The sequence below is a fragment of the Myxocyprinus asiaticus genome, chromosome 20, assembly GCF_019703515.2.
Source record: "Myxocyprinus asiaticus isolate MX2 ecotype Aquarium Trade chromosome 20, UBuf_Myxa_2, whole genome shotgun sequence".
NCBI lineage: Eukaryota > Metazoa > Chordata > Actinopteri > Cypriniformes > Catostomidae > Myxocyprinus > Myxocyprinus asiaticus.
In genome coordinates, this window is record NC_059363.1 from 3,124,102 (window position 1) to 3,144,316 (window position 20,215).

The 20,215-nt window shown below is 38.0% G+C and overlaps 2 protein-coding genes across 9 annotated transcripts in view; one reads left to right on the forward strand and one right to left on the reverse strand.

The window, feature by feature from the left end:
• Positions 1–20,215, reverse strand: part of LOC127410724 (transcription initiation protein SPT3 homolog) — a 160,484-nt gene that overhangs the window by 118,394 nt on the left and 21,875 nt on the right. The window contains exon 1 of one of the 6 annotated variants that reach the window (XM_051645925.1): positions 195–213. The exons of the other annotated variants lie outside the window; for them this stretch is intronic. Within the exon in view, the coding sequence (XP_051501885.1) occupies positions 195–196 (2 nt within the window). The 5' untranslated portion in view covers positions 197–213. Of the gene's footprint in view, positions 1–194; positions 214–20,215 lie in introns of those variants that run through there. 6 annotated transcript variants of the gene reach the window in all.
• The window catches only part of runx2a (RUNX family transcription factor 2a), a 90,038-nt gene that overhangs the window by 925 nt on the left and 68,898 nt on the right, over positions 1–20,215 (forward strand). The gene's annotated exons all lie outside the window — the stretch shown is intronic.

The following is a 20,215-nucleotide window of genomic DNA, read 5'->3' on the forward strand; positions in this document are numbered from 1 at the left end:
TGTTCAGCTTAGTTTGGTTTAGGTTTCTCAAAAAGTGCTGCAGAAGTTGGCTATAAAAGTTATTTTTTCCAGTTAAAGACTCACATTTAACATACTGCGAGAGAGCAAAATCACGAGTGAAATATACAACCACATGTAAAACACAATTCATGCAAAACACATTTGCATACTTTAGCTATTCAAAACATACTTACATGTAAAACACAAACAAATCCAAATCGCGTCCGGCAATCTTGTCATCAGCATGTATGAACATTAAAGCAAAAACCTTGTCGACAGAACGCTTTTGCTCAGAAATGGTACTTACAGTATTTTCCTCATAAGGTTTCCCATGTTAGTGTAATTCAAGGCCCTTCAAGACAAACATATAGAGGCTGGATGTTAATATTGAGCTAGACAGCATGGGCTAAGTGGTTTTGTCATCAGTCGGTGTACATCAAGGCGCTAAAGGTGGCGTCTCTAAAACATGAGACCACAAAGGAGCAAACTACCGCACACGTTTTCTCGAAATGCACAGAAAGCTGCGTCAGCAATCGGGTGCAATCAAAATAATTGTAGCCTAAGTGTTTAAATTACAGCACAGGAATACTTGTTTGGGAAAATGCACTATTAAATGCATAAATGTCATACTTTAAGATGGAAAAAAAAAAAATGCAAAGATCTTTTAAAAACCTTTCACTTTTAGGAAACATTTAAATTAACTCTTAGTTTCAACCGGTTTCTGAGACTATTCCATTTATTAGGCGTTGTTTTCTTGATCATTAAAACCAGTTTCATTCCTATTAGATAAACATCTAAAAAAAAAAAACAAGAGGGCAACTTACTTTGGTGGGTTGTATCCAGCATTGAGTGGGATGTGTACCAGAGAAATTTGGGGGTGCATGGGGTCAAAATGACACCTAAAGTGACAAAAATGCTTCCAAAATTTAAAATATGTGCCCTCGTGATGAGCTCCTTTGCTTTTTATTTGTAACATCTGATATAGCTCTTAATATTCTATTCTAAGCCTAGTTGTACACATTATAACATACATTTTGATATGATGTTGATTTAATTTTATGGCTAGGAGGAAATATATTCTCAATCGATCTTTTCAAGGAGGACACATATTTTTCAAACATAAAAAATGCCCCTGAAAATCAAATCCAGGTGGCAATAATTGCCCTTAATGTAAAATTTCTGACGTGTTTGCACTAATATTTCGATAAGTAGTCTACCAGGATGGGTTTTTAATAGCTGATTCTAAAATATCACATTCGGTTATAGTCTTATAAAAAAAAATACAGCTATAGTCACATTTCAAAGTGTCACTAGTAACGCTAAAAATCCTTCAGGTGACAAACGACAGTCTAATACGAAGCGTACATATGTTAAACAAACACTTGGAAACTTTTGCACACCATCACTAATCAATTAGAAGCGTACTGTAGGGCTCAGAGGTGACATGTGCTTCTTATTTAGCCTGGATAGTGTGGCTTCATTCAGCTAATTGATAATCAAAACTCTCATTTAATGGACGAAACGCGACCCAAGTAACCGACCCTCACAGAGCGAGCAGTGAGAGACGTCCAACTCACTGAAAATGAAGTTAAAAGTTGAAATTCAATATCTACTGCACATCCATTTTTTTTTTAATTTTTAATATGGGAAATTTAAATCCCCAGCTATTTTATACTAAAGGAACTGTTTCCATAGTGACAAGCATCGGTCATCGTGCATGGACTGAAAGTGTTTTGCGTTGCATTTGGTCTATATACTGTGTGCTTTCATACTGTATGTATTCATTGTTTTAAATCATCAAAGGTTTGTCTGTGAGGAAAAAACATTGTTTGGGCTTATCTTGGCATCGACATCAAGGACGTTTACCATCCGGGCACGTTTCTATAATGGCATATTGGCAGCAGACGGCTTGAAATGATTTTCGCCATGTGTGACATGTTAGGACCGAATCGCAGCATCTCTCGGACCATGTGCATATCCTTAACGCGAGTTTGTCACTAACGTAATGCATGCGATAATCTGTCTCAAAATCTGTAATTGCTCGTTCATGACGGGACAGTTTAAAGAGACCGAAATCAATGATAACGGACAGTGTGAAAGTGTGTGTGCTTCAAAAAGACATGAAAAGGAAATGTAATTAGCCAGATTACAGACTGAACGACAAAGAAAAATGAGCACTAATTCCACCGAGGGGGCGAGTGAAACGTGATATGAGCGATGCTGTTGCATAAGTTAATTTGTGTTGAAGCAACTCCTCAAACCAAACCAAAACAGAGACATAAGAGGGGAACAACATTTGCAATGCTACTTTTTTATTTTGGTTTATCTTTAATATTAAAGATACAGTGGGGTCCGAAAGTCTGAGACCACAGTGAAAATCTGAGATTTTTGTCATTTTTTCATTTAAACCTGAAAATAAGCAGAAAGCTTCAGGATTTTGCAAGATATAAAATAGAGATTAAGAAAAGTTATGATGTAAATTGAAGAAGGAATATTTCAGATTTTATTCATGCCAGCTCGAATGAACTCAAAAGGATTTATTTTTATCCACATCCAATCCAACTTTTCACTCAAACTGTTATGATTATAATTTAATGCATTATAAAAATGACTTTAATGCAAAATAGAAGCATTTACACTGTGATCTTAGACTTTTGGACACCACTGTATAATACTAAACAAACTTTTTCAGTCTTGTGAGGGATTGAAGCTGAATTTCTACACCATTTCTATTCAATCCGAATGCGTTTGTCAGTGTGCGAAAGCTATTTCAATAGGTTTGCCCTTTTAAAGCATTTTCTACACATTTATTTTAATATTCTTCCTTAAAAAATAAAATAAGCTACCAAAACCTCTGCTGGAAAAGACAAGAGTGACTGAATCTGAATTTCTACTTCAATTCTGTATAATCGGATTATTTCTGTTTATTTTTTTAAAAGCATAACTGACATATTGAATATTCTTCCTTAAAACAAATAATATATCATAATAAACATAAATCCATTTCATTTGAAAATATCTAATTTCATTCGACTGTTATTGACTAAAAATGCCTCTACAAAGAACGACTTTTGTGTATCATCCTATAAAGAGACATTTCTCCTATAGAAACCCAGCGCCACATTGATGTCTCGTACAAATCTGGAGGGAGCTTCTTAGAAAGTAATCAAACACTTAACCAGTGAGTCTCCGCTGGCCAAACATAATATTAAAAGTGGGAAACAATAAATAGTCCCATAATGCAAAGAGACTCGACTTCTGTAACATAGAAATCCAGTCAACAAACCTTCAGAGTGGCCACAAACCATCTTTAAATCATAGCCAGCCAACCCAGCGCCTCTGATATATCACTGTGTGAAGCAGACGCTGATGGAAATATATATGAAAATACAGAACTCAGGCAGTGGATTGTGTATAAGGGATGTTGCCAATGTCTGATGTAAGTGTATTTAAAGAGGAGGATTATAGAGCTGGAATTCGGACAAATGGTTCTGATAATGAATCGCTCTTCATACCATGAGATTGGAACGCCTTTAGGCCATCTCCATTATGAATATGAACCATTTAAAGAGATAACCGATTTAGAGAGTGGCACTTAATAAATATAAATGTATATAAGTATACAGTGGGGTCTTTTTACACACAAGATGCTCTTTGACGTTTTCAAATCATGCTGGATAACATGATCATCTAGTTTTGTTCATGTCAGCTAAAGCAAAAGAGACCTATCAAAACAAGATATTGTCAAATCAATATTACAACTTTCCACTCAAAATTTCAATGCAAATAATATAGTTTGAGTTTGTAAACTGAAAAAAGGTGTATTGAATTAGAAAAGAATGCAAAACAGAAAAAGACTATTAGACTTCATTCACTTCCAAGTGCCTCACTGTTACGTTTTTTTAAGAAAAGGAGAGACGGGGGTCTGGGTAGCTCAGCGAGTACTGACACTGACTACCTCCCCTGGAGTCGCGAGTTTGAATCCAGGGTGTGCTGAGTGACTCCAGCCAGGTCTCCTAAGCAACCAAATTGGCCCGGTTGCTAGGGAGGGTAGAGTCACATGGGGTAACCTCCTCGTGGTCGCTATAATGTGGCTCTCGCTCTCGGTGGGGTGCGTGGTGAGTTGTGCGTGGATGCCGCGGAGAATAGCCTGAAGCCTCCACACGCGCTAGGTCTCCGCGGTAACGCGCTCAACAAGCCACGCGATAAGATGCGCGGACTGACGGTCTCAGATGCGGAGGCAACTGAGATTCGTCCTTCGCCACCCGGATCGAGGCGAGTCACTACGCCACCGCAAGGACTTAGAGCGCATTGGGAATTGGGCATTCCAAATTGGGGAGAAAAAGGGGAGAATATCACAAAAAAAAAAGACATTTTTTTTTGCATGGCAATCAACATTTTTACATAAATGCTGTCGATTCAGCTCCACTTGTATGGAACCCGGAGCATTCCTTTAACATGATCAATGTCATTATAGTTTGCTTTTTTGATTAGTGACCTAGAAAATATTTCTTCTTAATTTTACATTAAATTAATTTGGGTTAGATATTTTAACTAAACCCAATGCTAATGATAATGATAAATGCATTTCTTGTCTGTGATTTGATGAATCAATAATAGTAAAATGTGGCATTCAACTAGGGTACAATAGGGCTACTGTAAAGGGCACTTTTGATTTTATTTTTTCCCAAAACACAGTAAATAGCAGCTAAAACAGCCACAGCACTTTCCTGAACACCTGTCTGACAGTATGCACTGCCAGTTTGTCCTGATCCATGAGGTCATTGTGTGTAATGTCTAAATGTTGATTTTGAGGTAATTTGTTCTAGCATGTAATAACTTTTAAAATAGTGCAAATTTATGTGGCTAATGAGATTCCCTGAAACTATCAAATTTATTTAGAGGGGGAAAAAAAAGAAAATACCTGTCATTTTCAGTTTTGGTCAAGGTGATTAAATCAAAAGTTATTTTTTTTAATACTGTCCAATAATTGAAAGGATGGTATACTGGTAAACAAAAATCCGGTAACATTTTAAAATAAGTTTCCATTTGTTAACATTAGTTAATGCATTAGGTATTATGAACAAACAATTAACAATATATGTTTTACAGAATTTATCATCACATTGACTGAGCCAATCACAATGAAGTTTAATTTGTTTATAGAATATTTAATGTCACGAAATGCAAAATGTGACTGAAATGAACAGGAAATGGTGCACAAATCTGAAGTGGTTATTTTGAATTAGCATTATCTTCATTTGTTAATAAAAAAAAATAAAAAAAAATGCATCTTGCTGTCTCAAAAGTGTTTGCATAAGTTGACAAATTTTGCCCAATTATCTATTGCCCCATTATCTACACTATATCACTATTACTCCCAAGTGTGTGATAAAATGTTTAATGAATTTGAATTAAAACAACCTTAAGTTATTATTACCATTTCCACACAAATAGCATTGCTTCATTAACATTCAATAAAAAGAAATCAATCAATTCAATCTTTAATCTGCAAGCAGGAAAATAAAGTATATTTTCATTAAGGGGGGCCTTTAGCACCGTTTTTTGCTTCCAATTTTTGCATCCAAAATATTCAGCCTCATATACTGGCACATTTTGATGCAGAAGGCTTTAAAGTGCCCCTTACCTCCAACATTTGTCATCTGCCTTCGTGAAGCAATTGGCAAGACAGAGGAAGGATATTGCAAAAGAAAAATATACTGTATAAACAGACGAATTACAATCCAAAGAAAGCATTTCTCTCAACAAAAAAAAAAAGAACCAAACTCCATGCTCTAAAATTGCTAAATTTACCAGGTGATTGTAGCGAGCCACTTTCTGCAGTCGAAGCCTCAGGCAGTTTCGAGGGGAAAATATTAAATGTTCAGATAAGTGGACGTTGACTCCACTTGGCTGTTTTGATTGTCCTATAATGAAGTGATTCAACAAGGCTTTACCTGTTCGGCCCAATAACCCAGCGCAGCCCAAACCTGCCCGACGTATTGATTTAACCTCTGCAGGCATGCAGGATTTTCTTAACACCAGAACATGACTTTAAAATATTTATAATATAATACACATAAGAGCTATATGGGAAAACACTATGTAAAAATGCCCAGAATGAGACTGTAGCGCTGAAGAAGAAAACTGGATTCGCTGCATTGGCGTCTTTCCTCATCCTTGGCTTCCTTGTCCAACTGCGGCTCCGTACCTCACCACAGGGGAAATGGAGTGTTTTCAAATAGGCCCTTGTAATGCTTTATTTCCCCTTAAAAATTTACATTTTTGATATGTAAACAATAAGCGATGATTTGGGAGTCAAACTGTCTGTCTCCAACCTGGCTCCAAAAACGTGATTCCAACAACTAACTGGAAAAAATACATTTGGAGCTTGGTGAGTGTTCATTTTGGTCCCTGGTTGTGAATCTTGACTGGATGGAAGCTACAGAGCAGAAGAATTTAATTTGGAAAATAGGTTAATTAAAATATTTTTCCCCACAGCATTTTGAAGTGCCCGTGATAACATAACCATGCATGTTAATTATTGCGGCATACCGTATTACCGAATATCGGCATATGTCTAGCTTTCAAAATTCTTCAAAATTACTCATTGTGTCGCAACGGAAGAAAAAAAGTCATACAGGTTTGAAAAGACATGAGGGTGGGTAAATGAGCACAGAATAAAATTTTATGGATGTACTATCACTTTAAAACATTTAATGTTCAACGAAAAGCAGCGTTGAAACATAGAGGCATCCAAGGCTAGAATGAGCTAAGCTAAATAGAAGAAAAACGGGGTTGAAATGACGTCATGCACCTGCCAATCAACCTGGTTGCGGTCCCATGCCAGCAAGCACAACAGAACTAATTATGGACGCTGCCGCGTGAGTGTGAGCAGCGTGCAGGACATGTACAGCCACAACGCACGTGGAAACCTAAACATTAGCTTTAAAGGACAAAACACCGTCCTCTAACTGGCCTGGTAATCTGACCACAGCAATCACTCTATACAGAGACCTGCACACACACACACACACACACACACACACACACACACACACACAACACACACACACACACACACACACACACACACACACACCTGCCCGTATCAGATATCTGCTCAGGGAGCACAGAAGCAGCTCTTTACACGTGGGGTCTAATTCTATAGTATCCAGTTCTCAGCTTTGGTTACAAGGGTTTTGAAGTCACAAAAGAAACACTTTGTCATCTCACAGATTTTAAAGCACAGAAGCTGTAAGATGTGCCCACTACACTTCTGTATATTACAGTAACACTGTGTCAAACTACTTTGGGCATTTGGAGAGGAAGAATTTGGCATTTTGCAATAAAATCATAATTACATTTTGAGCCTGACTGTACTGAGTTGGCATGTTTACCCAGAACTGGTACCTCACTAGATATAACAGCTATATATACACCGATCAGTCACAACATTAAAACCACCTGCCTAATATCATGTAGGTCCCCCTCGTGCCACCAAAAAAGCACCAACCCACATGTCAGAATAGCATTCTGAGATACTATTCTTCTCAGCACAATTGTACAGAGCGGTTATCTGAGTTACTGTAGACTTTGTCAGTTTGAACCAGTCTGGGCCTCGTTTCCCAAAAGCATTGTAAGCCTAAGTAGATTGTAGAATCCATCTTACGATTCATCTTAGTTTTGCGGACCATTTCCCAAAAGCATCGTAACTTAAGTAGTACTTGAAAATGCTTGTAGATTAACGAGTGCTCTGGAGTAATCGTACAGCGCTAAGAGCATCATAAGGACACTTATGCAGACAACTGCAGGACAAACGTGAAATTACATCAGAAACAATTTAAACACCTATAGCTACACCTTATGCTCATTTAATATAAGTATACATAGGTTTGATTTTATTTTATATATTTTTTTCGAAAAGGCTAATAATAATAATGATAATGATAATAATAATAATAATAATAATAATAATAATGAATGCATAAAATGGTTAGTCAATATTGGATGAACAGATAAATTAACAAGTAAACAAATAAACGTTATTTGTGGACTAGCTGGTGGGATGACTGTTGCAGAGAACTGTAAAAATTACAATCAGAGAGAGAAGGAAAAAAGTCAAGATGCCTTCCGTACAGTATATTGGCTCCTCATCCTCATCTCCTCTTCCTCTCCGACACCTAAGGGCACTCTCACCCGCACCACGCGCTGTGTAGTACCACACATGTTGTGTAGCACTGCTGTTACCGTTATCACTTTTGGGAGTAAAGAGCAGGACTCCCTTTGATTGGTGAATGTCCCTAAAGCGCAGCTTCCACGAATCTCCATAACACGGTGAACCTCGTTATATTCAATTAATGCTTGTTGTCATTAGCAGGACCATACACGGGGTCTCCACTGTCTTCACTGATCGTGGAAGTTTTAACAGAGCAATATTTAAAACGAAATATTAAAATACACATCTGATGAAGCAGTGATTGTGTAAAAAAACATATATCATTCTGCACAAAACAATTGCAAAACAAAATGCAATTATGTGGCGAATTAATTTGTACATTTAAGAAAATATGTTTAAATATTTCCAGCGAGGTAAATTACAAACGTTTTTAAAGTTGCAATGATGAGCAGCACAATACGGTCACATTTCAGCACTTCACGTTTATGGACATCATCTCTCTTAAGTAGCACTTAAAGCACGTCCTCGCACGATCATGTTAAGTGCAGGTTTGGGAAACGCATGTAAAAAATAACATTTGTAAAATCGCTCGAAAAAAATGCTCTTAAACACTAAGATCAATCGTTATTGGGAAACGAGGCCCTGGCCATTCTCTGTTGACCTCTCTCATCAACAAGGCATTTCCGTCCGCAGAATCACTGGATGTTTTTTTTTGGCACCATTCGGAGTAAATTCTAGAGACTGTTATGCGTGAAAATCCCAGGAGATCACCAGTTACAGAAATACTCAAACCAGCCCGTCTGACACCAACAATCATTTGTTAATGGATTTCATGAACAACTGTCCATCACTGACAGCATCACGCAGCCTAAATTAAATCAATTAGTGATTATCAATGCGCCTAAATAGGCCGAGAATGACTCTTGGAAACGTTGAGACTCAAAACGTGTGGCAGATTGAAGTGCCAAGGAGAAAAACAGTCATTAAGAATTAACCCCAACTGAGCATGCTGTCAACAATGCTGTTTTTGTGATTGGAATGGCTGTTGACTCATCTTCTGACGGCATGCATCACGCTGCTACAGTTACTGAACTAGACATCACGGCTCCTGTTTCATTGTCTCGTGTGTTCACTGCAAGCATAAAACTACTTGTAAAGGTGTTTCGGGTATATCGCAAAATCTTTTGGGGAAATAACAGCCACTCAGGAGTTTAAAGGCCAGGGCTAATGTAAAATTAATCAGACAGACATCCTCACCAAGGTTGACACTGTCTATTAAACCGCTCCTCCACAGCTGTTAAATATGTATTAGACGTCCAAAGGCGAATCTCCTAAGAAGTTGTTTTTCACTGGAAAATGAGGAGAGACGCTGGTGTTTGATTCACTTGGAGAGGTTTGAAAGCGTTGAGAAAAGCTCCAGCTTCTTCTCCAAGTTTAAGTGCAATCGCTGTCAATTTGCTGACAAAGACAACAAAGACTTCTCTTAACGCTCCCACGATACCTAAATATTAACAAGGCTTCTTTATTAATAAACATGAATCTCCTGGGTCCAGAATAAACGGAGCACAAATTAATGTGAGAAGAAAATACGGGAACAGATCGAGACTGCGGAAAAAGAGATGTAAATGCATGAACAATGTTCAGCGAAGGTAATTTGAAGATGCTTACATATTGATGGTAAACTTCAGGAACAGGAGTGAACATTTTCTCTATTTATATCCAAACAAGGTTGTTGTCTCGTCCTAGTTCGAAAATGTAGAAGACACATAACTCAATCGTAAAACGGTTGTTCTTCAATGGAAAACATGCATTTAAATAAGCAGTTCCTCAATGTATGCTTTTAATAAGACGGCTACAAAACATAAAGGAATCTCTGCATTGAAATGTTTTGCGCACATCAAGCAATCGATCATTAACGGTCTTGCACTTCTGCAGTCCAGTATTCGTTGAACCTCAACAAAAAAGAAAACAAAGAATCTCTAGAAACTTCTTATTCCTTCTGACTTCAAAGCGCAAGATTCAGGAATCTCTTTATTGTTCTGTGCCTGTTCCCTGAAGGATTGCAAGACTCGATGAGCGAGAATACAGCCGCCTTACTGGCTCTGTTATGTTGGGAGTTCATTATGAAGCAAAAGCAAATAAGACCTTCCAGAGGATATTGTTCTTTAACTCACTGTTGTCAGCGACTTCGAAAGAGTAAAAGAAAGTTACAAATATGCACCATCAGACCTAGTGGTCAAATTTAATCAGTGTTGCATGGGTTGTTTGTTGATTCTACCTTTCTGTTCTGGTCACTATTTGCTCTCAAGAGTCAGAACAAAGCCTGAGGCTCTGTTCCTAAATCTAGTGAGCTGCCTTCGTAGGAAACACAGCTGTTGCAAAAGGTAGACACTAGGCAGCATGTTTATGCTGTCTTTTAAGATGCGTTCTTTCCGACAAATTCCAAGGCAGCATCGCATGCATTCATAATGCATCGACTGAAATTATGAAAAAAATATAATATATTTATATGGTTGACGAAGTAACAAAAATGTCTAATATACTAAGAATTTTTTTTAAATACATGTCTTTCATCAGGGGTTAATTTTTATGGAAACTTTCTTTTTGTTATATGAAGGTCTCATTAAAACTGATTTGCAAACTTTTTACCAGGCCTTCATTAATTGTTTTTGGTACTTTTCATAAGCCTTTTATACCTTATACAGCACCTAAAAAAACACAGTGAAAGATACAGAAAAAACGGTCAAAGATGTCCATCTGGTGCATGTTTACATAAGAAAACAATTTTAAAACACAGTAGCCGGACACAATAACATGTTCAGTGTGAAACAGTCACTTACAAGGTTACATTTCAGGTAGGGTGCTTCTTTAGGCCATGCTCACACTAATATGTTTTCATTTTAAAATGCATTAATTTCGCTACGTTTGCACCTCTCATCCAGACTAGAACACCGCTTTCCTTCACCGAACTGAGACTATCGAAAGCGCTCTCTATTACCGCATACTTCGGAAAACATAGCTTATGACCACATCCACACTAATCCATTTTCTGTGTGAAAACTATGTTTTCAGCTTCCTAACGTCATCGTTTTCCAAAGTATGCAGTAATGGAGAGCATCTTCAAAACGCTCATTTTCGGTGGAGGAAAATGCAGTTCTAATGTGGATGAGAGGCGTAAACATGACGAAATGAATGTGTTTTCAAACGGAAACGAATTAGTGTGAACTTGGTCTTAGAAGGCAGCTGCCTAGGCTGTAGACAGCAAAGCAGTTCACTAGGTTTTGTAACAGAACCTACACTGTCAAAATATACATGGTTTAATTTAAAGAATGATGAAATGCAGTTTAGTCCGAAAGTCTGACACCACTGATACTTCTATTTTACATTTCTCTCATTTAATACAGTTTTTTTTTATGTTCCATTTATTTCCAGGTTTAAATTTGAATCATGGATTGTCAATGTGGACTCAATATAGTCAATATATACACAGGAGTACATGGTCATTTTAAAGCCAGCATGGCAAACATCAGACCTGCAATAGTTAAAGTGTCTTCACAGAGCACCTCTCTCTCTCTCTCTCTCTCTCTCTCTCTCTCTCTCTCTGCAGAAACACTGAAGTTTAACTGTGGTAAACAAATACTCAATAGTGATGAGAGGCTCTTTTCAGTCCCAAAATTACAGTCTGGTTAACCAGAGACTCTGTGTGCCAGCTCATTACTGCTGTTTGCTTCCAATACGACTCGTCTCTGTCCAAGTTTACGAAAACATTAGAGGGGCCTTGAAAGCAAAGAGGGTTTTATACAGGCCGTAGCCCCGGAGACAGCAGCCTGAAACAGACAAATGTCTACAGGTTGCTAGTCAACCACCTGAGCAGCCAATGGTTTCACCCAGGTCCAGTATGGATCGCTGTAAATGAGGTTACATAGCTGGACAAAACGCCACGGGAGGACAGTGGGCTGTACTGCTTGGCAATGGCACGCAAAGCTTCCCGACAATTCGGAATTTTAATGCCGTATTTAATTACAGTGAGTGGCTGACATTTACCTAATTGTTGGGGTAAATTAAAGTGCTACATTCACTAAGGCTTATTAAGCTCCCACAAAGACACATAAATGGCTCTTGCATCAGCAATTCTTTCCTGAATATAAGATATGATTGTGATTTTTTTTCCCCCGGATTTCATATGATCCGCTTAATGAATACAGTGCTGTGAAAAATCCTGATTTCTTCTGTTTTTGTGTATATCTCATACTAAATTGTTTCTAAAACTGGGAAGGGTTACAAAGCTATTTCAAAGGTTCTGGGACTCCAAAGAACCACAGAGAGAGTCATTGTCTCCAAATGGAGAAAACTTGGCACAGTAGAGAACCTTCCCAGAAGTGGCCGACCTTCCAAAGTTCCTCCAAGAGCACAGCGACGACTCATCCAGGAAGTCACAAAAAAGCCAAGGACAACATCCAAGGAACTGCAGGCCTCTCTCGCATCAATAACGGTCACTGTTCATGACTCTACCATCAGAAAGACGCCGGCCAAAAATGCCATCCATGGAAGAGTGGTGAGGCGAAAACCACTGCTAACCCAGAAGAACATTTAGGCTCGTCTGAATTTTACCACAAAACACCTTGATGATCCTCAAACCTTTTGGGAAAATATTCTGTGGACTGATGAGTTGAAAGTGGAACTGTTTGGAAGACAGGGGTCCCGTTACATCTGGTGTAAATCAAACACAGAATTCCACAAAAAGATCATCATACCTACGGTCAAGCATGGTGGTGGTAGTGTGATGGTGTGGGGATGCTTTGCTGCTTCAGGGTGACTTGCAATAACTGAGGGAAACATGAATTCTGCTCCCTTCCAGAAAATCCTAAAGAAGAATGTCCGGTCATCAGTCCGTGAGTTGAAGCTCAAGCGCAACTGGATTATGCAGCAAGACAATGATTCAAATCATAGGAGTAAGTCCACCTCTGAATGGTTCAAAAGAAGCTAAATTAAAGTTTTGGAGTGGTCTAGTCAAAGTCCTGACTTGAACCCAATTGAGATGCTGCGGCAGAAGAAGAAATCAGGATGGGGCAAATAATTTTTCACAGCACTGTATATCACAATTGTGATAACTTGACTTTAAAAAAAAATCTTTTTTTTTTTTTTTTGGGGGGGGGATAAAAATCCTACTGAAAAGGGAAAATAAAAAGCAATAGAAATCAGCCATGAGAAAGTAATATAAATATAAGTGCCTTATAAAAAAGGACTGAAAAGTTTAGTGCAGCCTCAACGTGGATGGGATTATAGGCTGATCGCCATATTTACGTCGCCTCATCCAGCTCTCATTGGATCCTCTCCTCGGCTACTAACGAGAGGAACGTCTGCACCTCGTTTATTGACCACGGTGTGGTTTTGCGCACAGCCATTTCTTTTTACAATTCGAAAGTTGCGTGAACAAATGATACTGCTATCACTGCTGCTAACTTTAAAACTAGCGGGTTGATGTCGTGTGTAGCAAATCCAGTGACGCTGGTAGTGACAATTCTCTCTGACCAATCAGTGATCTGCAGGGTTTTGATGTCACATTTAGTATCGGCTCGGTTCGCTTGTGGGTCAAATAGGTATTTATGTGGGCAGACACGATAACAAAGAAGATGGTCCGTGAAATATGGCATTCAAGACTTTTTCTGTCCAAAACATCCAAAACAAGCCACTTTAGAGCTGTTTAATGCATAAATACAACTCTTTTTTTTTCTTTTTTATAAATTATTCACAAAAATGGAGCAATGCAAATGCAATATTTAAACTCTCCCATTATAATGACTGAAGCTGTAACTCACTGTTTGAGCCCTGCAGTTCAGCGCGAGCTCACTGACACAGCAACCCAGCCTCATGAAAATTTGAACATATTTTACAAGTTGGCTATTTCGTATGATGAGTTTGTTCGTATAAATCTGTACGATTTCATCACATGCAAATGCCCGGATGTCTAATGCAGAAGTAAGCATGAGTTTCATGCACAAGGCGTTAAGGACATGCTTATTAATATTATGCCCGTACCCAAACCCCTTATCTAAACTTAACCGATCAGTAGAGTGTGTAAACATGATAGGAAGATGTTGTGTGTGATAGAAGCAAGTAATTATCACGTATTAGATGGAAACGATGTCCAGCGACGTCATTGGCTGTAATGAAAGTCGTACGAATTCATACGAGTGCAGTCGTACGATATCATATGAATTAGCCAAATTTCGAAATGTTGTATGAATCCTTACGATTTCGCCGTGAGATTGTGCAGGACACCAATTTTCATGTGCCATTGCAAACAGAGATGAAACATACTGTAAGCAAGCATCTGGACATCAGACAATTTAAAACTTGCGCATAAGGATTGGTTGTCATGAGTGATTGGACTGTAGACTCACTGCATCTCTGATTGGCCATTGTTGTTTCACTGCTCAACGCACACGTCTGGGATTGGTTAGAAACTCAACCGCTGCAAAAACACGCTCTAAATAGAAACCATTAACACAACAGGAGTAGTATAAATTTGATTAATTGTGCAGCCCTATGTCACAGTTTTTTAAATGCTTTGAAAAACAAATGCCATCATAAAGATACAAATGCCCCTGAAAATCAAATATACAGGATAAATCTCAGTATATTTAGTTAGGACAGAACAAAGTATTCTAACATCCAAAAAATATTCCATGTCACTTTTAATGAAACAAATATAGAGTTTTTGGTTGTTTTTTCAGTCAGTATTGTAACAATTGGATTGCACACACTGGAAGTGTTGGTGGTTTGTTTATTGTATGTGTATTCATGTATTGTCAAGAAAAGCAATAAGCTAATGTGTGATAAAATGTAAGCATGTTTTAGGGAAGGGCACGAATCATTTGATGTGCAGGCAATATAAACAAACTGCTTATGGGTGTAGGGCCGTTCTGTTCTCTGGTTGTAGCCACTAATTACAGATTGAGAGGCAAAAACACTTTTACGTCACATTTAAATGAACAACTAAAATATAGTGATAAGTCTGACGTCTCTCCAAAAAACAGCACAGACACCCTGCGGGTTCAGTCTAAGCCTTTTAAAGGTTTTTGTAGCGTTAGAAGGTGGAGTCGACCAGTATGGGCTTTTTAAAGGAATATTCCGAGTTCAGTGCAAGTTAAGCTCAATCGACAGTATTTGTGGCATAATGTTGATTACCACAAAAATGTATTTCGACTCGTCCCTCCTTTTCTTTAAAAAAAGCAAAAATCGAGGTTACAGTGAAACACTTACAATGGAAGTCAATGGGGGCCAATTTTTGAACGTTAAAATACTCACTGTTTCACAAGTATAGCCACAAAACATAAACAATATGTAAACATGATTTTAGTGTGAAAAAAATCGCTACTAACCTTTTCTGTGTAAAGTTAAAGCCAGTTTTACAACTTTGTTGCCATGACGATTTAATGTCAACAAACACTAAAACTCTAAAATGACTGTAAAAATTACAATTTAAACAACTTTACAGCTAAAAAAATACATCAGTTTTAACAGAAGAATTAATGTAAGTGCTTTAATAAAATTACAAGCTTCAAATTTCTGCCTTTAAACCCTCCAAAAACTGGCCCCATTGACTTCCATTGGAAGTGCCTCTCTGTAACAGATTTTTGCTTTTTTTTTGTTTTTTTTTTTTTTTTAAGAAAAAGAAGTCGAAATAATTTTTGTGGCAATAAAATGCCTTTGATTTAACTTGATTTGAACCCGAAATGTTCCTTTAATGGCTGATGCTGATACCGATATCTAGAGATATATAATGTTGATATAAATAATACAATTTAATGATAACAAATAATCCATACACAAAATTGCTACATTTAAAAAAGGTGAACACTTATTTTAGAATAAATGTTTTCAAAATCAATAAAAAAAATTTGAGTGTTTGCACTATCAATTGTTGAAGTTATCGGTAACAATATAATATAGTATTAAGGTTATAGTAACAACAATAATCTCAAAATCTCAAAATCAAATATTAGCTGATTAATCAACTTGGCCGATGTAACGTCTATCCCTAGTTGTAAGTTATCTGTATCTGTTATCAATAGTTCTGAATTGTAAAAAATAATAGTCCAATTAATGGTTTTAAAAGAACGGTTAGAAAAAAACTGGAACACAGTATTTGCGCAATCAATTATTTATTTATTTTTCTCCCCTTTTCTCCCAATTTGGAATGCCCAATTCCCAATGCGCTCTAAGTCCTTGTGGTGGCGTCGTGACTCGCCTCAAACAGGGTGGCGGAGGACGAATCTCAGTTGCCTCCGCATCTGAGACCGTCAATCCACGCATCTTATCATGTGGCTTGTCATTAGTTCTGCTTTGTAAAAAATAATACTCCAATTAATATTTTTAAAAGAATAGTAAAATAAAAAATTCCAACAGGCTGCCCCCAAAAAAGCAGTGAAACTAGCTGAGATATTTTTTTTTTATCCCGCTTTGTTTTTCAATATATTTCCATATTTTAATCATAACATAATTGGATCTAGTCATCTTTTCCAGCTCTCAGGGTATTGTTCTTGAAGCTAGACAGAACTTGTAACCCACAAGAATGCTAGTGTTTGTCTAAGTGCACAAATACTGTAGTATTCACACCATGCAATAAATAGTTGTGGCAAAATAATATAGGGTATTACATTTTATATCACCCAAGAGAAAATCAAAAGAAGTATAAATTATAAGCTCCAGGTATTTTCAATTAAGTTGCAGAAGAGTTGTCTAGACATTTGCCAAAGTGTGAAATATGGACAATGTTAGTCTGAAAGTTCTGATGCCACAAAAAATGCAATTTCAAATCATTTGAACAGAAGAATTTCATGCGATTGGCACCGTGGCAGTGATGAACCCCAGAGTTCACAGAGAGCCCGCTTAAAAATACGCTTTGATCAGGTTACAACCAGAGGCCTTGACACGCTTGAAGTCGGTAACTGTTAAAGGCAATCAGTCTGAGTGTATACCCATAGGAACGGCTTCTGCCGTGATAAAATCCATACTGAACGTGACTCACTGCTCGCCTGTCGACTGAAGAATTGCAAAGATGGACAAAACCGCCCTCAATGATGAGTAGCTTTCGATTCGTTTTTTTGGGGTTAAACTTTATAATAACTACGCAGTATAATGTATTTGTAAAGCATTACTTTATAGTTAATTAAAAGTTAATAGATTATTGTTCCTACATTCTTAAGTCATTTTTAGGCTATATACAAATTGTATTTTGTTTTCATTTATATTCACTGTAGTAACCAATATTAATACATTCATATAAATACTGTAAGTTTAATAATATTTTTCATCCTTAGAAAACAACCTGTTAACCATAATGTATTTCAGTTGTTGCAAACCAGTTGTAAAGAAGTTTACGAGAGCATTAAGAAGGCATAAATTTGCAGTTAATTAAGAAATTATATATACATTTACTATATATATGTAATGAATTGTTCATGCTTAATAAAGGTCATAGTAAAGCTATAAAGCACTGACTAATTGCTAGCTAAGTATTTTGCTTGACCTAATCTAAAGTGAGAACTACACTGATGAGGCAAAACATTATGACAGGTGAAGTGAATAACATTGATCATTTCCTAACAAGGCCACATGTCAAGGTCTGGGTAGATTAGATGGTAGGCGAACAATCAGTTCTCGTAGTCAGCATGTTGAATGCAGGAGAAATGGGCAGGAGTAAAGACCTGAGCGACTTTGACAAGGGCCAAATTGTTGACTGGGTCAGAGCATCTCTGAAACGGCAAAGCTTGTGGGGTGCTCCCAGTCAGCAGTGGTGAGTACCTACCGACAGTGGTCCGAGGAGGGACAAACCACAAATCGGCGACAGGGTGTTGGGCACCCAAGGCTCATCGATGCAGGAGGTCAACGAAGGCTAGCCCGTCTGGTCCGAACTGAGAGAAGATCTACTAAGTCACAGAAAACATTAAATGATGAGTGCATCGCACCCTGCTGCATATGGGGCTGCGTATCCGCAGACCGGTCAGAGTGCCCATGATGACCCCTGTCCACCGTCGAAAGCTCCTACAATGGGCACATGAGCATCAGAACTGGACCTTGGAGCAATGGAAAAAGGTTGCCTGGTCCGATAAGTCCCGTTTTCTTTTACAGTACATCATGTGAACAGCTGTGTATGTGTGTGCCGTTTACCTGGGAAAGTGATGGCACCAGGATGCACTGTGGGAAGATAACAAGCAGGTGGAGAGAGTGTGATGCTATGGGCAAAGTTCTGCTGGGAAACCCTGGGTCCGGCCATTCATGTGGACGTCAGTTTGACACATACCACCTACCTAAACATCGTTGCAGACCAGGTACACCCCTTCATAGCAATGGTTTTCCCTGATGGCAGTGGCCTCTTTTAGCAGGATAATGCGCCCTGCCACACTGCACACATTGTTCGGGAATGGTTTGAGGAAGATGATGAAGAGTTCAAGGGGTTGCCCTGGCCACCAAATTCCCCAGATCTCAATTGGACTGAGCATCTATGGGATGTGCTGCGCCAACAAGTCTGATCCATGATCCACCTCGCAACTTACAGGACTTGTTGCTATATGTCTTGGTGCCAGATACCAAAGGACACTTTCAGGGCTCTTGTAGAGTCCATGCCTCGGCAGGTCGGCACTGTCTGACAGCACGCGGAGGACCAACAGCATATTAGGCAGGTGGTCATAATGTTTTGGCTCATCAGTATATATATGCCTAATAAAACATTTATCAATGATCAATTACTCCATTAATAAAAATTGTTTAATAAGGATGGAAACAGTAAACCATTATCAATCTGCTTCCATATGAACTTAATAAACAACAATAAATCATTTGCTAAAGTAAATAAAAATGAATAAAATACTACTTGTATATACTCTATTAATTCATTAACAATGTAGGAACAATGATTTATAAATAATGAATTAACAATAAACTAACACTTTACAAATACTTTATACCATGTAGTTATTATAAAGTGATTTTTTTTTTATAGTAGTACGCAAATATACTGTAGATGCCAATGGACTTTTTTTGAGTCTCGTAACATTATATATGTTTAAACACAACATGAAATCACTTTAAAGCAAGCAGCAATTAAAGTGAAAACACCTCAGACCTAGGGCTGGGTATCGATACAGATTTATAGATTGGATTTGGTTAAATTTCACAAGCTCTGGATTTTATTCCAATTTTGATACGATTGGATTCAATTTTAAATTCATTTGGGTATATTTTGAATATAATGTCAATTTTGCAAATTTTTTCTCTTGGCTGTAAATTACACAGGGAACCTTCTCACTTGGCACTATATGAATACATTAATTAAATAAATGAACAACAGGGCCAAACTATGCAGTTCAATTGCTATTTATTTAACAGATCTAATAATCAACCCAAACACAACTTAAATAAACTTTGAAGTAAAAAAATCGATCATGGCATTTTAAGTAGGCTTACTGATATCAGGAATGTTCAAATGAAGATCATAATTAATTAGAAAATCTATATTTTTTCCCAGCCCTACTTAGAGCACACACAGAAATCTTTGAGATGGGAGCAGGCAAAGTTGGGATGACATATCTGACAAGCTGTCAGTCATTTTGCACACCACAGCTCAACAAGTAAAGACGCTGACTACCACACCTGGAGTCACGAGTTCGAATCCAGGGCATGCTGAGTGACTCCAGTCAGGCTTCCTAAGCAACCATTTGGCCCGGTTGCTAGGGAGGGTAGTGTCACATGGGGGTAACCTCCTCGTGGTCACTATAAGGTGGTTCTCGCTCTCCGTGGGGCACGTGGTGAGTTGTGCGTAGATGCCGCGGAGAATAGCGTGAAGCCTCCACACACGCTAGGTCTCAGAGGTAACACGCTCAACAAGCCACGTGATAAGATGCGTGGATTGACGGTCTCAAACACGGAGGTAACTGAAATTTGTCCTCCACCACCCGGATTGAGGCGAGTCACTACGCAACCACAAGGACTTAGAGCGCATTGGGAATTGGGCATTCCAAATTGGGGAGA